This window comes from Talpa europaea, assembly GCF_964194135.1.
Source record: "Talpa europaea genome assembly, chromosome: 10".
In the NCBI taxonomy this organism is placed as follows: Eukaryota; Metazoa; Chordata; class Mammalia; order Eulipotyphla; family Talpidae; genus Talpa; species Talpa europaea.
The window spans coordinates 27,248,154-27,268,591 of NC_140077.1; the positions used below are offsets into that span (position 1 = coordinate 27,248,154).

Genomic DNA, 20,438 nt, shown 5'->3' on the forward strand with positions numbered 1-20,438 from the left:
ACACCAGTGAGATCAACTACATCGACTCTCCCAAGTAGAGGGATGTTGCCTTAATGTTCCTGATAGAGGAGCAGAAAGATGAAGCCCTTTCCTCTTGGAAAATTATCCAGTATTTCTAACCAACTGTTGAGCTTGTCAGAATTAACTCTAGGTCAGCACTTACTGGTTTCAGATTTCCTTTAATCTCTAATTTCGTTCCCCGCAAAGATATCATCTGGGAGCTTGCTTCCCAGGCCATGGAGAAAACCTTTCCCTTACTCAACTTTCCCCAACCCTTTCCCCCACTGCCCCCAGCCCCGCTGGTGAAGATGAGGTTTATTAACGAACCAAAGTTCCTGAATTTTGCTAGGAATTCCATCCCACCTGTGAGAAGTGCTCAATTGCATCCTCCCTCTCTTGCCTAAAATAGCATAGATTTGAAGTTGAAATGAAGTAACTGCTCTTTATTCCATCTTTATTTCCAGTTCTAGCAGGAATGGGTTCAATTTTCTGACACAAATTCCTTTCCTGGATTCATGCCCACAGTCCTGGAAGAATTTAGCTATCAATCCTCTCAAGTTTGATTGATTTGTCATTTTCTGATGCTGGAATGAGTTTGTTAGGGGAAATTTATGAACACATTACCCTAACTGGCAAGAGTCTGCAGGGCTTGAGAATTTCCTGAAGAGACACTCCAAGAATCTTCTGTGGCTTTTTTGTTTTTCCTTAGGAAGTGGTGCGATTTTCATGGTCTATTTGTTATAATGCTTCCCTGACGTAAAATTCTCATACAGTGTAAATAACCACTCCCTGAATACTTCAAATCGTTCCAATCTGGAAGTCTGGCTTAAGCTCCCAGCTTTAAATACACTGCAGATAAGTGAGCAGAAACAGCAAGTTCCTATCAGGCTAAAACCGTACTTTTTTCTATCTGGACCCATTCTCAGCAGGCCTCTGCACACAGATTTTTTTTTTTTTTAAAGATTTATTTATTTATTTATTTATACAAGCACAGGGTACAGTCAGAAGCACGGGAGGGTAAGAAACTTCACCAGAGCCAGAGCAGGGAACAGAACAGGCAGACTGACGAAATACACTGCTGAGGGGAGTAGCAGGCGGCAGGAGAGGTCTGCACGCCATGTGGGAACCTCACCCGGTGGCGGGGGGTTGGAACCGGCGCTGCAGAGGCTGCGGGCAGCTTCACAACCCAGCGCTCAACCACTGCGCTACCGGGGAGGCCCCTGCACACAGATTTTTACTAGATGTTTTGATGCTAGGTTGATAACTATGTAAAAATTAATTATTGGTAGAATTTCTCTTTGGATTATGTTTTTCATCTGCTTTACCCCACATTGTTCTTTCTGCTTTGAATTTATTCTTTCCAGTACTAACATTGTCCCTCCTGCACATTTTGGTAGCATTTATAGTCCCTTCATCCATCCCTTCATATTCAACCTTTCAGGATCATTCTGACATTTGTCTACTTCTTATAAACAGCACATAGCCAGGTTTGTATTGTTTTGCCCCATATAGGAAAATCTATCTTTTAAAAGAGGTGTTTAACTCATTCATATTTATATCCTTGCCACTTTACTTCATCTTTGTATCCATTCATTTACTGATATGTTCAGCAAATCTTTTCTCTATTTTGTTGTTTCTCACAGAGTCTGTATAAATTGTATTTGAGTTGTGGTGGTAACCATGGTGATGGTGAATAATACAAGTGCACCTTTTGATACCATGCCTTGAAGAAAGAATACTTGTCTTGAAGTTAATGATGTCCAAGCTGGGTCTTGTCTTGAGAGTAATTGCCATCGACTGCCATCGGGGTCATGCTTAGTTGTGATGGGCTCTTAACTCCAATAAAGGTGCTCTGGACTTGAAATCAGCTTTGGATCTGAATTCGTAACACACACACACACACACACACACTATATTATATTTATTAACCTCTGCACCCAGTGATTTCCTCATCTGTAAAAATCCCCTGGAGGAATGGAGGGGATTCACTAGAGCAACATGGGAAAGTGCTTTCCATAATTCTAGGTTTCTTGCAGTATTAACAATGTCTATATAAAAATAAAACCCCATCTCTCTTGGTTTGAGGCTTGTTTCCTTTTTGGAGCAGGGTCTGGTTGGTATGCAGGAAAAGGGGAAGGCATGTGAGCTATGTTATCTGCTTGTCATCACGAGAGGAGCCAAGTGGCAGGCCACGGACTGAAGCACATCCGGAAGGAATATCAGGCAGGGTGGGCCCCAGAATTCCACAGCGAAAACTTGGAGATAAGGAGGTGCCGAGGGTGGGGCTGCTGGATGGATCGGCCCCTACTTCTCCTGAGAAGAGAGTTGGGGGGGTAGGTGGCTTCCAGAGCCACCAAATAAGGAAGGACATCAACTTTCTCTACTCTGTCCAAGTGTAAATGTCAGCAACTCACCCCACACTGTCTTAGTAGCTCCTAAACATGATTTTTAAATATATCTTTTTTTTTTTAATAGAGGCATGTTTTATTTATTTGGTTTTTTTTGTTTGTTTGTTTGTTTATACATGCACTGGGTACAGTCAGAGGCACGGGAGGGTGAGAGAATTCACCAGAGCCAGAGAGGGGAGCAGAGCAGGCAGAAGGACTGAAGTACACTGCTGAGGGGAGCAGGGGGCAGCAGGAGAGGTCTGCGCGCCATGTGGGACCCTCCTCCGGTGGCCTGGGAGCAGCCGGGGATCGAACCGGCACCGCAGAGGCCGCGGGCAGCTTCGCAACCCAGCTCTCAACTGCTGTGCCACTGGGGAGGCCCTAAACATGATTTTTAAAAGGACTTAGGACAAGCTGCAAGCTCAGTGGTGCAAGTGGAAATGCTTAGGTGAACAGACCAGACCTTCTTTTTATTTTTCCAAAGGATATCTAACCTCTCACTTTATTTCCTCTTTCTTCTTTTGCCATACATAATTTACCTAGGAAAGAGGTCAATTGCCCTTTGAAAGTGGGAGTTGCTTTAAACATCACAAAGCTCCTGTGATCTCAGCCCCTTCCCATGCCCCACCCAGCCTAGTGCAGCTGGTCCAGGTTGGTGGTTCTGATGGTTCCTAACCCAAACCCACTCCCCGGGGAGCCTTGGCTGTGCCTCCAGAGGTTATTTCCTTGCCAGACATTCCTTTTCAGTGAGAGGACGATTTCATCCCCTGGTAAACAATCCCCAGTCTGCACAAAGCAGAGAGGGTGCCGGTCTCTCTTCAAGCTCTGCACTTAGTCCTGAGCTGATTCCAACCCCAGAGGCAGAGGCGTCAGTCTGCTCTATAAATTCCTTTGTGAAACCTGAGAGCCTGGGCTCTCGGAAGGAGAGCAAAGATCTTGGAGGGGTTACAGTTCCCTCCTCCCTAAAAGATCTGCTTGTGTTGGCAGCAAAAGAGTATGTTTTTCCAAACAGGCAGTTCCCTTTCTTATGTGAATTCAGTTCAGAAAGTACTGCCAGGCTGCTTCTAAGTGGGAGAGGTAAGATCACCTCCCGTGCAGGTCCACACAGGACAGAGATGACATGCCTGGGGGGGTTTCTAGTTAAAAGGGTCTGAAGCTCTTTCTCAAGCAGTCACCTCTAGGAGGGGCACAGCTCCTCTCCCCAGGAGGCAGGGAGCCCCAGTCCCAAGGTGGAGGCTGGGCTCAGCCTGAGCTTCATTCAAATCACTGTGGTGGTTTAATTGAAAAAGAGAAAGAGAGAATAAAAGGAAGGGAAGGAAGGAGGAGAAGAATGAATGGGGAAAAGAGAAAATGATGAATGAAGGGAGAAAAGAAAGAAGGCAGAAATGAAGACTAGAAGAGAAAGATGGAAAGAAAGGACAAAAAAGACACTTGTGGCTGACCAGCCTTGGGCTCTGTGGCACATTCCTGAGTTCCTCACCACCCTTCTCCATTAGCCTCCCCGGGCGTTTTTGCCATATTCATATTTAGCCATTTCTTAATATATATACTTCCTCAACCCCAGAATGTGGAAATGAAGTAATAATTCCTTAACTGGCAGAATCTTAAAAAGACTCATCTTTTTAAAGCAGTGTGTTGTTTTGGTGGCATCGGGCCGAGAAAGAAGTCAGCCTTTGCCTTACAATTGGACTGTTAACTTCACCACTTTCTATCACAACATCACTGGGGTCTACTGGATTTCAAGACCCCAGAGGTTTAACGAACATTTATGTTGGCCCCTGAATTCGTGGGGCTGGTGAACCAGTGTGTGCTGATGGATGCCTACAGTTTATATGCTCATCAGAAACCTCTCCCCGTCAAGGTCAGTTTGTGGTGGTGGGTAGTGAGGAAGCTGGTCACCAGTAAACCATTCTGGTTGAGTGACTCTTCTCTCCTCAACCTTCTGCTCAGCTGGCAGCACCAAATGCTGATGCAGCTGAGAGCACAGCCCACATGGGCCATATTGGGGGCATTCCTGTGGCTCCAGGAGACCCTAAAATGCTGACTGGCAGGGCTCTGTGCTGGGCAGATACATCCACCCCCAGGCTTCCGTCCCCTCCTCTGACCCCAAGTTGGGGTCATGTTCTTTTTTGTTTTTTTAGGCACACACTTTTTTTTTAAGATTTATTTATTTATGCATACAAGAGCTGGGGTACAAGACAGAGGTACAGGGGGTAGGGGCAGTGAGAGGATTCACCAGAGACAGATCGGGGAACAGAACAGGAAGAATGACTGAAGTACTGCTGAGGGGAGCAGCGGGCGAGTCAGGAGAGGTCTGCTGCGCCGTGTGGGTTGCTCCCTGGCCTTCCAGGGGATGGAACTCGTGCTGCAGAGGCTGTGGATTGCTTCATGGTGCGGTGCTTAACCCCTTGTGCCACCAGGGAGGCCCATTTTTATGCACACACTTTTATTGAGTGTCTACTATGTGCTGTGCAGCTCTCATTTCTTAGTAAGAGGACAGACCAAAACATCCCTTGCTTCATGAAGTCTCTCTATTCTACAGTTTCTATTTTACAAAAAGGTTTTATTTATTTATTTAAAAAATCTGAAACATACAGAAAAGTGGAAAGAACTGTACAATACAATGAGCTGTACTATGTACATTTCACCTAGTTTCCATTTTAATATTTCATTTGTGTGCTCTTTTCCCTCCTCACCTTTCTTCTCCTTTCTTCATACCTCCTCCCCACACAGACACATTTTTTGGCTGAACCATTTGAAAGCAGACTTCATGACACCTCATCCCTAAGAAAGTCACCTCCAAGCCATTATTATCCATAAGAAAGCTACAATGAAGTAAAAAATACAGTGCTTGAAACACAGCCTGCATTCAAATTTCTTTAATTATTCTGTCAGGTTGTCCCACAGGAATGGATAAAATAAACATTTGTTGAATGAATACATTGTCTATATATGATGCATGTATTTCCCCCATAGGCTTAGGTAATCAAAATGTCTTTAATAATCAAAATGCTGTACTGTGAGAGACTGCAAGCATAGCAATGTTTAAAGTTAAAGGATCTTACCTTCTTGACCCTTTCTGATGGTCCTTGCTGATGGTCAGGCAATGGATTCAGTGACCACTGGGTATTTTTACTGGTCCTAAGGTTCTCTCCTTCCCAAAGAACCCATACTTATGATGCCTTGCAATATTTTCTGTTTTATTAGGAAGCTCCAAACTACACCAAGAAAATTTTTTCCTCAATACTCTTTACTGAAATCAGAAATTGCAATTTAAAAATAATTCTCCCCTGCTTTAATAAATTGGCTAAAAAGGTTAAATAGATTTTCTTCCTATGTTTGCAGTCACAGAAGCACTTATCTCTCACCCCAAGTGGATGTCCTATGTAATTGGATGTGAAGTAATTCCAAAGTTGCATCAAAATCTTTTCAGAGCGTTACTATGACAATCAGACTTCTTTTAAAAAAACTCACTTCAATGCAAACTCTCCATCATCCCACTGTCCATTTAATGAAATTTAATCTCATGAAGTAAGGTTAGCTTTTCAGAAAATTTAGGGGCAGGAGGGGGAATATTATGCATTATGCATTCACATTAGCTGATTCTCCCACACACCCTTCTTCTCAAAGATGTGATATATACACCCTTAGCATGGATTCAGTACTTTGATTGTTAAAAGCGCTGCTTTACCAAGACTATGGGAATTAATGCAGGGGCTTAAAAAGAACCCATTCTTTGCAGGAAATAAAAATTTTAATATAAATTCATTGACAGCGCTTCCTGACTGTTTACCTTTTCAAAGTGGACTCCAGCAAGGCCAAGGATTTGGGCAGAGATTCTCAGTGGGTGAAGAAAGAGGGAAGAAGCCTTATCAAAATGTCTGTCTGGGCAGTTTGGAAAAAACATATTAAAAATTACCATTGCTTTTGCTTGGTTTTGGCTTCAAGTTGATCTTGACATTTCTCTATTCATGTTAACAGAAGGTATGAGATTTTCATGTTTATCAAATGGGGGCATGTCTTTAAAATTCTTTAAACACACTGGGCTAGTGAGGGTTTTATGGACCATTTTCTATGAGAGGCTTTGGAGATTCAACACTGCTGTCTACATGTGGTGCTGCAGTCATGGATGTTTATTTCTGTCTTTTGCTTCAGTGGTTTTGAGACCTCAGTACAATTTTAGGGTCTCAGTTCTCCTTGAAAGCTCTTCTTTGATAACTGAGGATTTGAGATTCTAAGAGGGGGAGGGACTTGCTCAATGAGACACAAGGCAGAGTCAGGATCAAAACCCCTGTTTCCTAACTTCTTATCCCATGTTCTTTATATCTCACAACTTCATACACGCACAGCTATTGCTTTGCTGATCCTTCTTGGCTTCCAACAGAAGTGGGATATATAGGTTGCCATTCTCTTTAAACACTTCAGTAAAACTGTGAAAACCCTATGAGGGCAGGAAATTTTGTCTTTTGTGAGTATTGGCATATCTCAGCTCTATAAAGATGCCAGACATATAGTAGAGCTGAATAAATATTGAATAGTAAATTTTGTGTGTGTTTCACATAGTCTTCAAAAAGGAAGGGTCTTTAACAACCAAAACTCTGAGACCAGGATAAGGATGGCTTGACTGCCTACTGCAAATTCCAGAATATATATATATATATATATGAATATATATGTATATTTACATACATATTTATTTAAATTCATACCCTGTAGTGGGTATTCTCAATGTTGGGTGAAAATTAGAATCAACTGGAAATTTTTTTAAATGCCGATAATTAGACCTCAGAGCAAAGATTCAGATTTCATTTACCAGGATAAAACCTGGGCATTAGCAACTTTTAGATGCCTCATAGCAGATTCTAGGATTCAGCCAGCCTGGAGAAACATTGCCTTAGGAAATGTTAGTTCACATCTGAGGTGCCCTAACTGGGAGATAATGCTTGCTGTGGTTGTTTAAGTATTTGAAAGAACTGCTTAATCGAGAGGAAGTTTCCACTTTAATTAGTGATAATTAGCTTTACCTCTAATTAGTGCTAAAGGGTTATTTGTTTATTTGCATCAGAGATATTACAATTTGTCACTAACAGGAGGATTCAGAAATATGTATTTGACTAAAAAAAACTGTAAGGCTCCTACCTAGTTGTCGGATAAATATTTAGCTCCACTACACGTCAGGTATTTTTTTATGCCCTTTGTAGACCTAGGCCCATATTGAGTGCTAGCTCTTGTGTTGGGCCACATATGGAAGGTCCTGTCATCTGATTAGACTGTAAAAGTAGCTGAAATCTGCTACAGAATGTCATTTTATTTGCCCCCAAGTGAACCTTTGATGCCAAACACAATTCATAGGCCTGGATGGATACCAAGTTCACAGAACAGGCAGTGGTTCTGTATGCTTGTTGGCCAACAATGGTTCATATGTGTGGCAGCATTTGGGTGGAGATACGTTATATACTGTAATCAGGTACCTTCTCTAAGATGTCCAGTGAAAACCTTGTGCCTTCACCCCCAACTCTCATGTCAGAGGCTATAGATATATACACACACACATACACACACACATGCACATGTGCACTTACCTTGTGTTACTTATTTGGTTCTCCTATATTGCCCTGTGTTACTTAACAGCAGAATGTGTGCACTTTCTGTGGAGAGTCCTGGGGTAGAAGAGGATTTTGGTCTTGTCTTCATCCTTTGGGAGGAAATGAAGGCAGATGTCACCATCCTGCTCAAAATGTCCTCAGAACATTTGCCTTTTCAAATACAGGTGATTGCATTCCTGGTTGGCAGGGAAGGGATAACAACCTTAAACCTCATTTGCATCACTTTTATGACCTCCCTTTGGCATTTTCAAGTGTGTAACTGAGCCATGGCCTAGCACTGAGGATACTTGGATTCCCCATCAGGCAAAGTCAGCCACTTCTCTGAGCCAAGGAAGGTGAGTAGCAGCTGGGAGTGGAAAGGCTATTAAGAGGGATGGCAAAATGAGCGATTTTAAATGCAACAGTGGAACAAGGTGTCTTCCAAGTCAGAATCTGGCTATAGTCCTTTGGACTCCTTTCTTTTAGTATCATGGTGGGTGTTCTAAGGACAAGGAGTGTTAATAATGATAAAATTTTATGTGCTATAAATTGCTTTGATTGTAATAAATAAAAGTGACAATTCTGAAAAACAACCTAAATATATATAGGAGAGTGGTTAAACAAGCATCATACATCCACCCATGGAAATTCATGCTGTTGTTTAAAATAATGAGATCGATATTTTTGAGCTTTAGAAGTAAAAACAATCCAGAATTAAATCAACACTCAGTTTGCAATTAAACAACATTCTTTCTCTGTTATTTCAACTTTTTGCAATAATGCATTGGTCTATTCCTGATATAGTTAAGAAACTATAATAAAAAATTAAAAGTCTAACTAGAAATATAATATCCTAAAATTTGGAAAGTAGAAATTGTCCTTGAAGCCCAACTATGGTGCAAGAACCAGGTGGTGCCTGGACACGCCTTTCAAACCCTGGCGACATCGATAAGTGCTTCAAGTCCTCCTCCTCTGCCTCTCACTTTCTCCAATTGTAAACAGGGTTATAATTCTAGGGCACTGAAATGCATAAATCCTGAGTGGAGGGAGGAAAAGGCTCCTGAGGTAACACTGGCAAAGCTCAGGAACTCTTCCCTCCTCATTCTGGTCATAGCTTGTTGACACTGGGTTGCTAAATGATTGCAGGAGCAGCTTGGCATGTTATCGTTATAATTCATCTCTGGAAGAAAACATTATGCTGAGTTTGAGACTGTAATCAAGACAAATATACAGCTTTCATAACTTAACCCCACTAGGTAAACTTTTGTGAGATGGACACTTCATATACACAAGTGACAGAGGACACCCCTCCTTTTGAGAAATTTCAGTCTCAATTTTGATGAGTAAGAATGATTTGAAGATGCAATTCTGTCTTAGGTGTTGTTAGGGAGCTAAATGTATCTAGAATCTCTTTTCAAAAAGCAAATTCTCTTATGCTTTATAATGACAAACTAGACACAAGGAAAGGGCCAGTGGAAAGACCCAGCTGTGATTTTTCTGAAGGTATCCGAGGATCTGCCTAGCTCTACCCTTTCTTAAGTTCAACCCAACCTTTCAATCCATATCATTCTCTGCAAAGCTTTCTTCAAGATTTCCTGGAGCCTCCTGTACAGAATCAGCCAGGTGCGAGGGGATCTTAAATGACTAGAGGAAAAGAGGGCTTGGTGAGCCATCCTACCCACCCCTCACTTGCATTCTTACAGGTGATTTGAACACAGAGTAGGTTTTTTTTTTATTATTATTGATTTTGGTTGGATCTACATAGCAACAGGCCTAGATAAACTTCTCTGGGCTTAGTGCTTCTCTGCTTCTGTTGGATGGAATTGAAACTCTTCAACTTAGCATCCTCTGACTAGTTGTGTATCTGCAGCAAGTTACTTAATGTTTCTCAGCATCCTCTCTGTAAAATGAAAACCTTGATCTTGCTCATACTTCAAAAGCATTAATAGTTTTGGGATTCCATATTCAAGGACTTTAATAATCCATAATCCTAATAGATATTTCCTAACATCCTCTTCCATATGGATCAGGCCTGGAACAAAAGAAGGCATAAGAAATGGTGGAACAGGCTTATATGTCCAATTTCACTAGGTAAAGAATGATAGTGATAGCTGACTCCACCCTCAAAGGAAACACCAGGCAATTTCCTTTAAGTAAAACCCTTTCTGGGATAGATCATGAAAAGACCGAAAAGACCAAACAGGTACAGGAGTTATTGGGAGGTTCCCTTTGTGACTCATTTCAAAAATTCCAGAAAAAAATATGCACAGGCAGATCTGTTTAAAGGGAGAAGAACAGAATAACAGTCATGTTTGTTGTTGAGGGAGTGAGTTTGAGGGAAAGGCAGATGTCAGTGTAACATCCTGATCATAGTTCCCTCCACTAATATATACTCCCTTCCTCTTACTCTTTCATCCTTTCTTTTACTGAAAAAAAAAATCAGGCTTTAAATGGATCTGAAGATAGTAACCCCAGTTTTCCCTGAACTGTAAAGAAACCTAAATATATATTCTACATCATTTAATACCTCAGAGATGGGAAACCAGAAACAGAGGAAATTTTCATTTCTCCCCAAAGCAGAGAACTTTGCTCTCTGGCAATGCTTCTCAAATCTTGATGCATCAGAATTATCCGGGTGCTTTGAAAAATATAGATACTTAGGACTCACACCAAATTGACTCAAAATCTCTTGGAGGGTGACCCCGGGACCTGCCTTTTTGACAAGCTCCCATAGCTGAGGCTTTTACCCCTAGCATCTGAAAAATTTGACTCTATGACCTAATCAAGGTCACACAATTGCTAATAACTGGTCTCATATAATCTATCTCTGGGTCACTCGAATCCTTTTTGAATAAAAAGTGTTCCAGTAAGTACGCCATTCTGGAAGACCATGAGTATGTCATGTGCTAATTATGGCCAATGACACCATAAAATAAAAGTGCATTACTGAATGCTTTCAGTTTCTTATAGTAATGGGAAGGTGGCATGTCACTGAACCTTTTTAGTCCCAGACATCAGTCCAAAGAATTTCAAGCAGATATAGACAAGGGCCATTAGGACCCAGATCCTTCACTCTCAAGCTGTTTACCTCTGGGTATAGGATGTCCTGAAGCAACACTTCCCCCAAGTGAAGTGTTGATAAGTCTGGTTATCAGAAAGATATTATTGGGAGTGTGATTTGCAGGGCATTTATATTTTCTTGATAGGGTTAGTCATATGAAAGCTGACAAAGAAGGAAAAAGAGCAGTGTTGTGGTGCAATATCAACAGACAGCTGTCCCCTGGCTTCTCGATAGATAGGATGACTTGCATTGCTGAGCGATGTGGTCACTGCCAAAGGAATGGCCCTCTCACATTTCCTCCTGATTCACATATTGAGCAGGGTAACTTGTCATCCCCTCCCTCTTCTGCTTCCCAGACACTGAGTCTGGGATGAAAATTCACCTGCCTCTGAGTTGGCCACTGGTGGGGGGGTGGGGTGTTACTTGGCTTCCCAGGTTGGAAGATTATCTCACCAGTCCTAGCTATATAAGCTGGCTGGTGTGGAGGGGTTCAGCAGAGCCAACTCGAGGGACTCATTCCACAGGAGAAAAACATACAGACTGACTTCAGGCCAACATGATGGTACTGAAAGTAGAAGAACTGGTACGTAAGACATTATTTTTACACAGTGAAAACTGGTTCCATTGTGATTTTCACTTGGAAATTGAAATTCTCTTTTCTTTCAGTTATAATGTATAGGTACTCTGAAAATGTCATATATGGGGAAATATTGGCTTATGTGATTTAATCAGTGAAATTGGAAAAGTGGAGCCTGGGCAGTAATGAATTCTTTCCATATTTCCTATTTATTATCTTTCCTTTGGTTTTAATACTAAAGTGTAAAATCACATGTAGTTATCAAAGTGCCTTCAGGAGGAAGTTCTACTGCAAGAATATCTGCCTGGAAGCTTTACAACTGAAGGTCAACAGTCATCAAAAATACCCAAAATGAAATAATTTTGAATGATCAGAGGGAGGGTATGATTTTCCTAAATGAAATGTGTTTAAGCAGACTGAAAGTAGACTTAAACATATCAACCTAACTTAAGTCTTGATTTAACCAAGACAAGCACCTGAAGATATTCCTGGTACACCACAGTGATGTGACAGCCTGAGAAGGTGCTGCAGACACGTGGCGGCCACAAGGGTGGAGGGCTAAGGGCCACCTGCCACATACTTTGCCAAGAAGGACCGAGGATGGGCCCCTCTCTTTCTGATCCTGCCATCTTCTTCCCATGTAGGTTACAGGGAAGAAAAATAGCAGCGGGGAGACAGGGGAGTTCCTTCCTGAAGATTTCAGAGATGGAGAGTATGAAGCTGCTGTTACTAGAGAGAAACAGGAAGACCTGAAAACCCTTCCAGCCCACTCTGTGAGCCTGGGGGAGCAACAGTGGAAAACTGAGAAACAACGAGAAGCAGAGGTAAGAGGCTTCCATGGGATCCTGTAGTGGGAAGTTGGGATGGGGTAGGGGATGGAGGGAAACAAAACAAACACAGTCATTCCAAACCTGTTTCGTTACCAAGTTCCAACCCCAAAAGAGGCAACTCCTATGGGTCAAGTTGTTGGAAATAATTCTCCAGTAGAACAATGACCTTGGAATTCTGAAACAATGATTGAATGCTGTGTGACCCATTCTGATTGAAAGACTTGGAAAGACAAACATGTCCAGGGAATTTCTGCTGTCATGCACTGTCTAGTTAATCTAAGCAATGGAGACCTCTTTTTCTTAATAACATGGTTTGTGGTCCATAGGTCATTGTTTAACTCTGGCCACCATCTGTGTTGACAAAATCTGTGTTGCCAGGTAAATTTCCATTACTTAGTAACCACAGATAAAACATGCATTAGTTAGCTGTAGCCCCAGGACAGACTGTTTCATCGCCCTACTTAGTGAGCCACCTGAAAGAGATTGGTATTAATATTTCAGAGCTTAATACTTATTATTGGATTATTTGGGTCATAAAAAATTCTCAAGCATGATAAAAGCCTTTTACAGAAATCTCAGGATTGTTTATGGCAGTAATTACAAAATCATCATTTAGAGACTAGATCCTAGCTCTAATTTTTCAAAAACTGATTCAAAAACTAAGCTAGTGAAGTGAAAATGAAGACATTTAGCAAAAAAAATTACACCTTTCCAAATACTTGAATAAGAAATCATTAACTCAAAGACAAAGACTTATTTCCAAAAAAAAAATTTTTTTTTTTTTTTACTCTGTTCATATCCTTATTTTAGAAACTACAGAATTTGGTTAGACCCACCAGAATGCTGGTCAGTAGACTATATCATAACTTGAGATATGGCTTTCTTTTCTAGCTCAAGAAGAAAAAACTAGAACAAAGATCAAAACTTGAAAATTTAGAAGATCTTGAAATAATTGTTCAACTGAAGAAAAGGAAAAAATACAAGAAAACGAAAGTTCCAGTTGTGAAGGAAGCTGAACCGGAAATCATTGTAAGGGCTGCTTGGTTATGGAGTATTACATGCCTGGTGTTGTGCTACCTTAGATAAACATTTGTGGAGGGTTTGATTGACTGTTGGAAAGCTCATGGTAACTCTCACGCTTTTTTTTTTTTTTTTTTTACTTTAGACAGAACCTGTGGATGTGCCTAGGTTTCTGAAGGCTGCCCTGGAGAATAAACTGCCAGTTGTAGAAAAATTCTTGTCAGACAAGAACAATCCAGATGTCTGTGATGAGGTAAAGCCTATACAAAACACTGCAAAATCCAGCTCATTAATTTTGTGTTTCTTATGCTTTACTGCAGCCTTGCTAATACGATGCCAAAAATCAATCCACCTGAAACAATCTTCCCAGCTGTTGCCACATATGCCAGTAGCATAGGAGTGTGCAGTGGTCCAGAGAGAGAGAGAGAGAGAGAGAGAGCGAGAGAGAGCAGAATTAGGGCTGTGCATTGCATTGTTTTTTGTTTTTGTTTTTATTTCTGGCTGTTTTTACAATTTTTCTTTAACTTTTTGGATCCTTTGAGATGGACTTTTAACAAGGCAGGGCCAAGAAGTCTCCTTGGAAGAAATACACTATTAGCACCCCCTGTGATTGGCCCCGAAGACATTAGAGTTAGACAGGGAAATTGGAGACTGGAGTTTAAGTTCCAGCTCTATCATTACTTGAGAATTTGATTTCTAGCACCTGATTTGCATTTTTTTTGGAGCTCAGCTTCCTTATCTGTTGATAGAGGGCACTGAGGGAAAGGATGCCTAAAGTTGTTCCAGTTCTAATAGTCTATCAATCCATTCATATGAGGTCAACTTACCAGACATCACTAATGTGTTTTTTAAAATTCTTCCCCCCATGAGATGAAATGAGGAATCCTTTCTGAAATTGAACTAAAAATGAGTCTCCCATTTTCTTAAAAATGAATTGAATACTTTTTTATACTCAACCTAGCAACGGTCCCAGATGGAAGAAAACTGTCTGCTCTGCATGGCAAACACCACACAATGAAGGCACAAAATATGAGAAAGGGAAATGACAGCATTTAGGTAGTTTCAAACTTTAAGTTCACGTGCCTCAATGTAGACCCCTGAACTCATAGAAAAGTACATGCAGGAAGTTCAAATCTCAGCTGCATTATCACTGTTGTAGTTCAGCAATATTAGTAAATTTGACATTTCAAATTCATAAAGGAGCACCTAAGTTTCTACCAACTAGGTCATCAGAGTCCCCAGTTTCATACCTGTTAAAGGATTTATTTCACTTTTTATATTTGTATATTTATTTTTTAGATGCATTGCTATGTCTTTCTTAAGCATCTCTCTTCCGACAGTACAAGCGGACAGCTCTTCACAGAGCATGCTTGGAAGGACATTTGGCAATTGTGGAGAAGTTAATAGAAGCTGGAGCCCAGATTGAATTCCGTGATATGGTAAATATATTTCTTCACTTGGAAATGAGCCACAATAAGTAGGTTATGGGAAGCTTGAGAAAACCTACAATGAAAAACTGGGATGATTGGATTGAAAAAAAAAATTGATCTGAGAGAATTAGGCAAAAGCTTATTTCTCCATAGAAAGGAAAGTTAGCAGAGGCCTCCAGGTCATGTGGAAAGTATTTGCCATGCATACTGAAAAGGAAAGGAGTATTACAGGGAACAGAAGGAAGCAAAAGCTGCTGAGAACCAAATATCCTCATCAGAGAGTTTGGTCATTATCAAGTCAGCAGCATTACTGAGAAGTAATACGGTCGACAGTTGCTTCTCAACATCCCTGTCCTTCCATTATACCAGGTGGTTGTCTCGGGGCCGCCTGACTGCCAGCAATGTTGTGGAATTCTCTAGCTGCACACTTTAGATGATAGACACCAATTGCCATCGTTGAGATTTGGGACTTGACTGCATACTAAATGAATTGCATCTAGGGAAAGTAGCTATTTATGCCTCAATAATTCAATGTGACTTCTATAAAGACCAGTATACAAGGTATTTTATGAACTGAAGATTGAACTAGCAAAATGCCTTTACTTATTTAAATGCAGCTCAATTTGATTTTATAGAAAGTGGAAAAGGGTTATCAAAAAAGTCCAAAGGAGTTGGCCAAAATTGAATCCAAAAATAAACACATTGGGAAACAACAAAGAAAACCAAAAATAAAGTTTGCGTGAAACGACAATAAAATGCATGTGCCTGGGATTTGAAAGGCCAGGGATATACCAAATAGAACTGTGAGTAGGTGCAATAGGCAGTGACCACAAGTGATGGACAGAGGTTGTGCTGGCACAAATGACAGCAGAGAACCAACCATTAAGAGATGGGAAGGAACAGGGGCTCAGGAAGAGGTGTCAGACCCAGATGAAAATCATTTGGAAGGGACTTTTATTCCTCCAGAATTTTTAAATACATTTGTTTGGAACTATTGGGTTTATTTGGCGTAAGTGGCTAAAAGTCCCAGGCAGATGTGAGTTTGAATAGCTGTTCTGATACTTACTAGCTGTGTTTCCTTGGGCAAGAAACTTGAATATGTTTTAGCTTTGTTTTCCCCATCTGCAAAATGAACACAGTAACAGCAACTCCATAATGTTGCTGGGAGGATCCACACATCTAAAGCTTGTGCACTAGGCTGGTACTGGGAATTCCCGATAAATTGTAGTTCTTGTTTTTTAAAATAGAGATTTACTAGATGTATTGAGCCTCTGAATGGTACACACAGATACACAATTACAGCCACACATAAAGTTTAGCTAAAACATTTGACAAGAACCTCCGACTACAATAGCTAGAACTGGCAACCTAGTTGAGAAACCCAGCGGCACCTCTGATGCCCTAGCAAACCTAGTGTTCCTGGACCTTAAAAATCAAGGACTAATCTCTCTGACTAGGTTCTCTTCATTAAGTCATTTCCTTTTTCCTTCTGCATATAGCTTGAATCCACAGCCCTTCACTGGACAAGTCGTGGAGGAAACCTTGATGTCTTAAAATTGTTGCTGAACAAAGGAGCAAAAATCAATGCAAGAGATAAGGTACTTAACCCTTCACCCTACTCCCTCTCTTTCTCCCCCCTCCTCCCCTCTGTCCTGCTCCTCTCCCCTCCTCTACAACCTCTGCCTCCTCCTTCTGCTCCACCCCGAACCCCCCCTCATCACTGTGGTCAGCTGAAGCTCGTGCTGCCCAGAAGCACCGCAGTGGCCACGACCCATCTCACACAGACTTTGGGGTCTGGGGCCACTTCTGCTCTCAGGCCCATGGACTCAGCCATGTTTTTCAAATTCCCAGCTGCTCAGCACAGCGCTGCACGTGGCGGTGAGGACCGGCCACTACGAGTGTGCAGAGCATCTCATAGCCTGCGAGGCAGACCTCAGCGCCAAAGACCGCGTGAGTAGCCAGAGTCCGGCCTCCTAAAGCCTGGCTGCCTGCGGAATGCTCCCTGGGCAGGCACCGTGCGGGAACCACTTGCTAACCCCAGGCCCACCCTTAGCCAGTTCGCTCTGCCTCTCTAGGAAGGAGATACCCCTCTGCATGACGCCGTGAGAATGAATCGCTACAAGATGATCAGGCTCCTGATTATCCATGGCGCTGACCTCAACGCCAAGAACTGTGTAAGTTCCTGTGCCCCGAACCAGGCACGCGGCTTGGGTTACACTCTTGAAAATACCCTTCAGTGGTAGGATTTCGTGGAATCGTCTCATGGTTTACGTGCCCCTGGCCACTAGGACAGGCTTAACCTTGGCGAGGACTCAGGTCACTCGGTCAGGGCTGGGGAGCATGACTGGTATGATGTCAGGGTCTAATACAGTGTCTAGTGAGTCTTTTAAAATTTGGTCTTCTTAAAAAAATAAAATTTGGTCTTGAAAATAAAAGATGGTGGAGTTGCTGAGCTTCGTAAACATAAGCTCCGTCATCTGCCTTGGCCGTCCTTGGCTGAGCAAGGCCAGGGTAGTTAGGATCCAGACTCCTGCCCATCTGGAAATGGCCCTCAGTTCCAGCAGGTCAGTGCAGCCAGGGGCCAGTGAGTGCAGTGAGCCGGTGTCCAGTTTGACTAACTGCGGAGAACCCCCCTCCTTACACCACCAAGACATGCTGCCGCGGTCTTCCAGGGGTAACTGTGCTTTTGCCTGTAGTTTGGAGATCATTCCCTGCACCTTGGCTTTTCATTCATCCACTTTGGTTTCTCTGCATATTCCTCAAAATAATTTCCTATATTTAGGCTCTAAAAATGCTTGTATAAGTCCTTCTACAAGTACATTTTAATTTAGCTTCATCTGTAAGCAGGGAATGTAACCAACTTTTCCTCATAGTCCCAATTCCCAGGAAAATATCATCCAATATAAGATTTAAAAATATCACCCAGAGGATGGGTGTAAATTATTGAAGAAATAATTTGAAATAAGCTTTTGGAGAATCATTTTACAAAAAAATAAAAACAGAGCCCAGTCATCTTACAATGTGAATAATTTCTTCCCCTTATTATGTTACTATGAGACTGAGGGAAATACGTGTTTTTTAAAAACCTAGCTTGGTGACAGGAACAAAAAATAAATGCAGTCAAGACTGTTTGAGGTGGGGAAGTGTTAACAGTAGGGCTTCCTCACTTCCTCATCCTTAATAGTGGGATTGGTCTTATCTAAAATTTAAATAAAATATCAGAAAAAAAGTAGAGTCAATGAAATTTCAAATGCTGAAGAAAATACGTTTTTTTTTTTTTTTTTTTTTAGTTGGTGAGAGACTACCAACAGAGATAAGTAGCATATAGATACAGGGAAACTAAGTACTGGGAAAATCAGTAGATAAATTTCAATACAGAACAAAAAATTTATTGAAGAATAGCCCCAAATATATAAATAGGGATCAGGGCTTGTGACAATCAGTTAGACCCTAGTGCAAAGGTTCTAGAACTATTAATGTCATTGACTCAATGGGTAGATGTTCCCCCAAAAAACCAATAAGGTACTGGATGCCTCTATTGCTTTAGAGGACTGAAACCACCAGACAATACGTTATTCTGTTATTGTCCTAAAGTACCAGAATGAAAGTCACAGGGTCACCAACTCAAATATGGACAGGGCAGGTAGATCACACCAATAGTCTTTCCCCAACCCTGTCCATTGTTGCTCTGTGGAAGCACAGTTTCTTCTTGCCAGTGTTTCTGATTTTTTCATAGAGACTGTAAATTCAATTGGGAAATCTTGATTTCCAACTGTTGCCAACTTAATTCCAAATTAAAAAAAGAGAGAAAACTAAGCTCTGTTTGGGTCAAAACAAAACAAGTTTCTAGACAGATTTACATCTCAAATCTATGGGTTAAAGAGATACTTCTGAATGGAGATGGGAAAATTTAGGACTTCTCATATCTAAAGAATTTAGAGGTACATGGTTTTAATTTTTGTAATAACTAGAGACATCATGTAAGAGAAATGAAATTTTGGTCTCGGAAATTATTTATTCACAAATATCACTGATTTTACCTCCAAGAAAAAAATTTTCTGGGAGAGTCCAATGTAAATTATGAGAAGTTGTGAAAAATCTACCCCCCTGGATCAGTAGTAGTACTGAGCTAAGTACAAAGTACTTAAGCCACAGTGTTGAAGGTGGTCATTTATCACCAGTTTTTAATCAATCATTTTCCAAATGGATAAGAACTGGTCATTGACCAAAAGGCCAAGACTACCTCCCCACATCCATTCTGCAAGATGCTGAGGTATATGGAGGCATTTCTTTAATTTCAAAATGACTTAGTGTGCTCTTGCTGTCTAGGGACTAGGGATTGTTACAATATCTGGGATAATCCTACAGGGAGAGAAATTGCTGATCTGAAATTCAAAAGCATTCTGGTGAGAAACAATGAAGGGCTGCTTTGAATATGAATTGTAAATCATTCATAGTGGAAACACTTTAATAACATGCACCTGTCCATGACCTCATTACACACACACACACACACACACACACACACAGAGGATGTGGAGCTATAGATGCCTCCTGTCTGGAATTCACCATTCCTCATGTATTTTGCTTAGGCTGGGAAGACTCCCATGGATCTGGTTCTACACTGGCAGAATGGCACCAAAGCAATATTCGACAGCCTCAAGGAGAACTCCTTCAAAGCCTCCCGCATAGCCACGTTCTGAGCAAACGACACATCAGCTGCTCTTCGCCAGTATTTTGAAGGCACAGCCTCAAAGAATAGCAATTAATCATACAATCCAGCTGTTAATCAACTTGTTGTAAAGCTGCACTTAATGAAGTTTGGAGAAAGCACAGTGATATAGGTTTTGAAAATTGCCTTCATGAAACTTGCTCTATTTATTTCTATTTATTATGATTTATTTATTTCATTTACTTCAATAACTAATGATATTCAGATTCTCATGCCATCCATTTGGTGAGCAAAATTTCAGTTGTATATATCATAGGAGAGCCGTCCCTAGAGTGTTCTTAAGCCATGTTGATGAGCAATGTTCTCAGTGCCTCCCAGCTCACTTAAGCTATTTCTAGGTGTTGGTAAAAGACAGAGGTGATTACCGCAACCCTCTTTTCTCCTGAATTTTTAATGCTGAAGTTTAAGGCAATGAAAGGCATGTAGTGGCAGAGAAGGAGATGGGATGAAAGTGATGTTTCAAGAAGGACAGTAAAGTCAGCCGTTTTACAGCTGGGCTTGGTATTTACCAAGTCACACCCTCAGCAAGGCCCAGAGAACGTGCTAAGTGCAAGGGGAGCACAGTACAAGGAGCGGCATCCAGGCCACACAGAATGGAATTCTCTCAAAAAGATGAAAGTGACTGTGGAATGTAAATGTGTAAATGTATATGATGTTGTATGTATATTTTATATTCATAATAAAAGCAAAACACATTCTAAGCCTCTGAGTACTTCTATGACTAGAGTAGGAAAGAACCATGTGGAAAGGCCATTTGAGTAGGTTTTTTCCCTTTGTCTTGCAAGGTTTTCAGTTTAGAAATGTCCAGTACAGCAG

The 20,438-nt window shown here is 41.3% G+C and overlaps 1 protein-coding gene across 1 annotated transcript; it reads left to right on the plus strand.

Moving 5' to 3' along the window:
- Positions 1–11,431: 11,431 nt before the first annotated feature.
- ANKRD1 (ankyrin repeat domain 1) lies at positions 11,432–19,593 on the plus strand (the record flags this gene model as incomplete). The annotated part of the gene is made up of 9 exons (XM_084245787.1): positions 11,432–11,616; positions 12,255–12,434; positions 13,332–13,469; positions 13,606–13,713; positions 14,801–14,899; positions 16,390–16,488; positions 16,742–16,840; positions 16,966–17,064; positions 19,483–19,593. Exons 1-9 carry the CDS (start codon positions 11,590–11,592, stop codon positions 19,591–19,593), a joined length of 960 nt encoding a protein of 319 aa, XP_084101913.1. The 5' UTR covers positions 11,432–11,589.
- Positions 19,594–20,438: the final 845 nt, after the last annotated feature.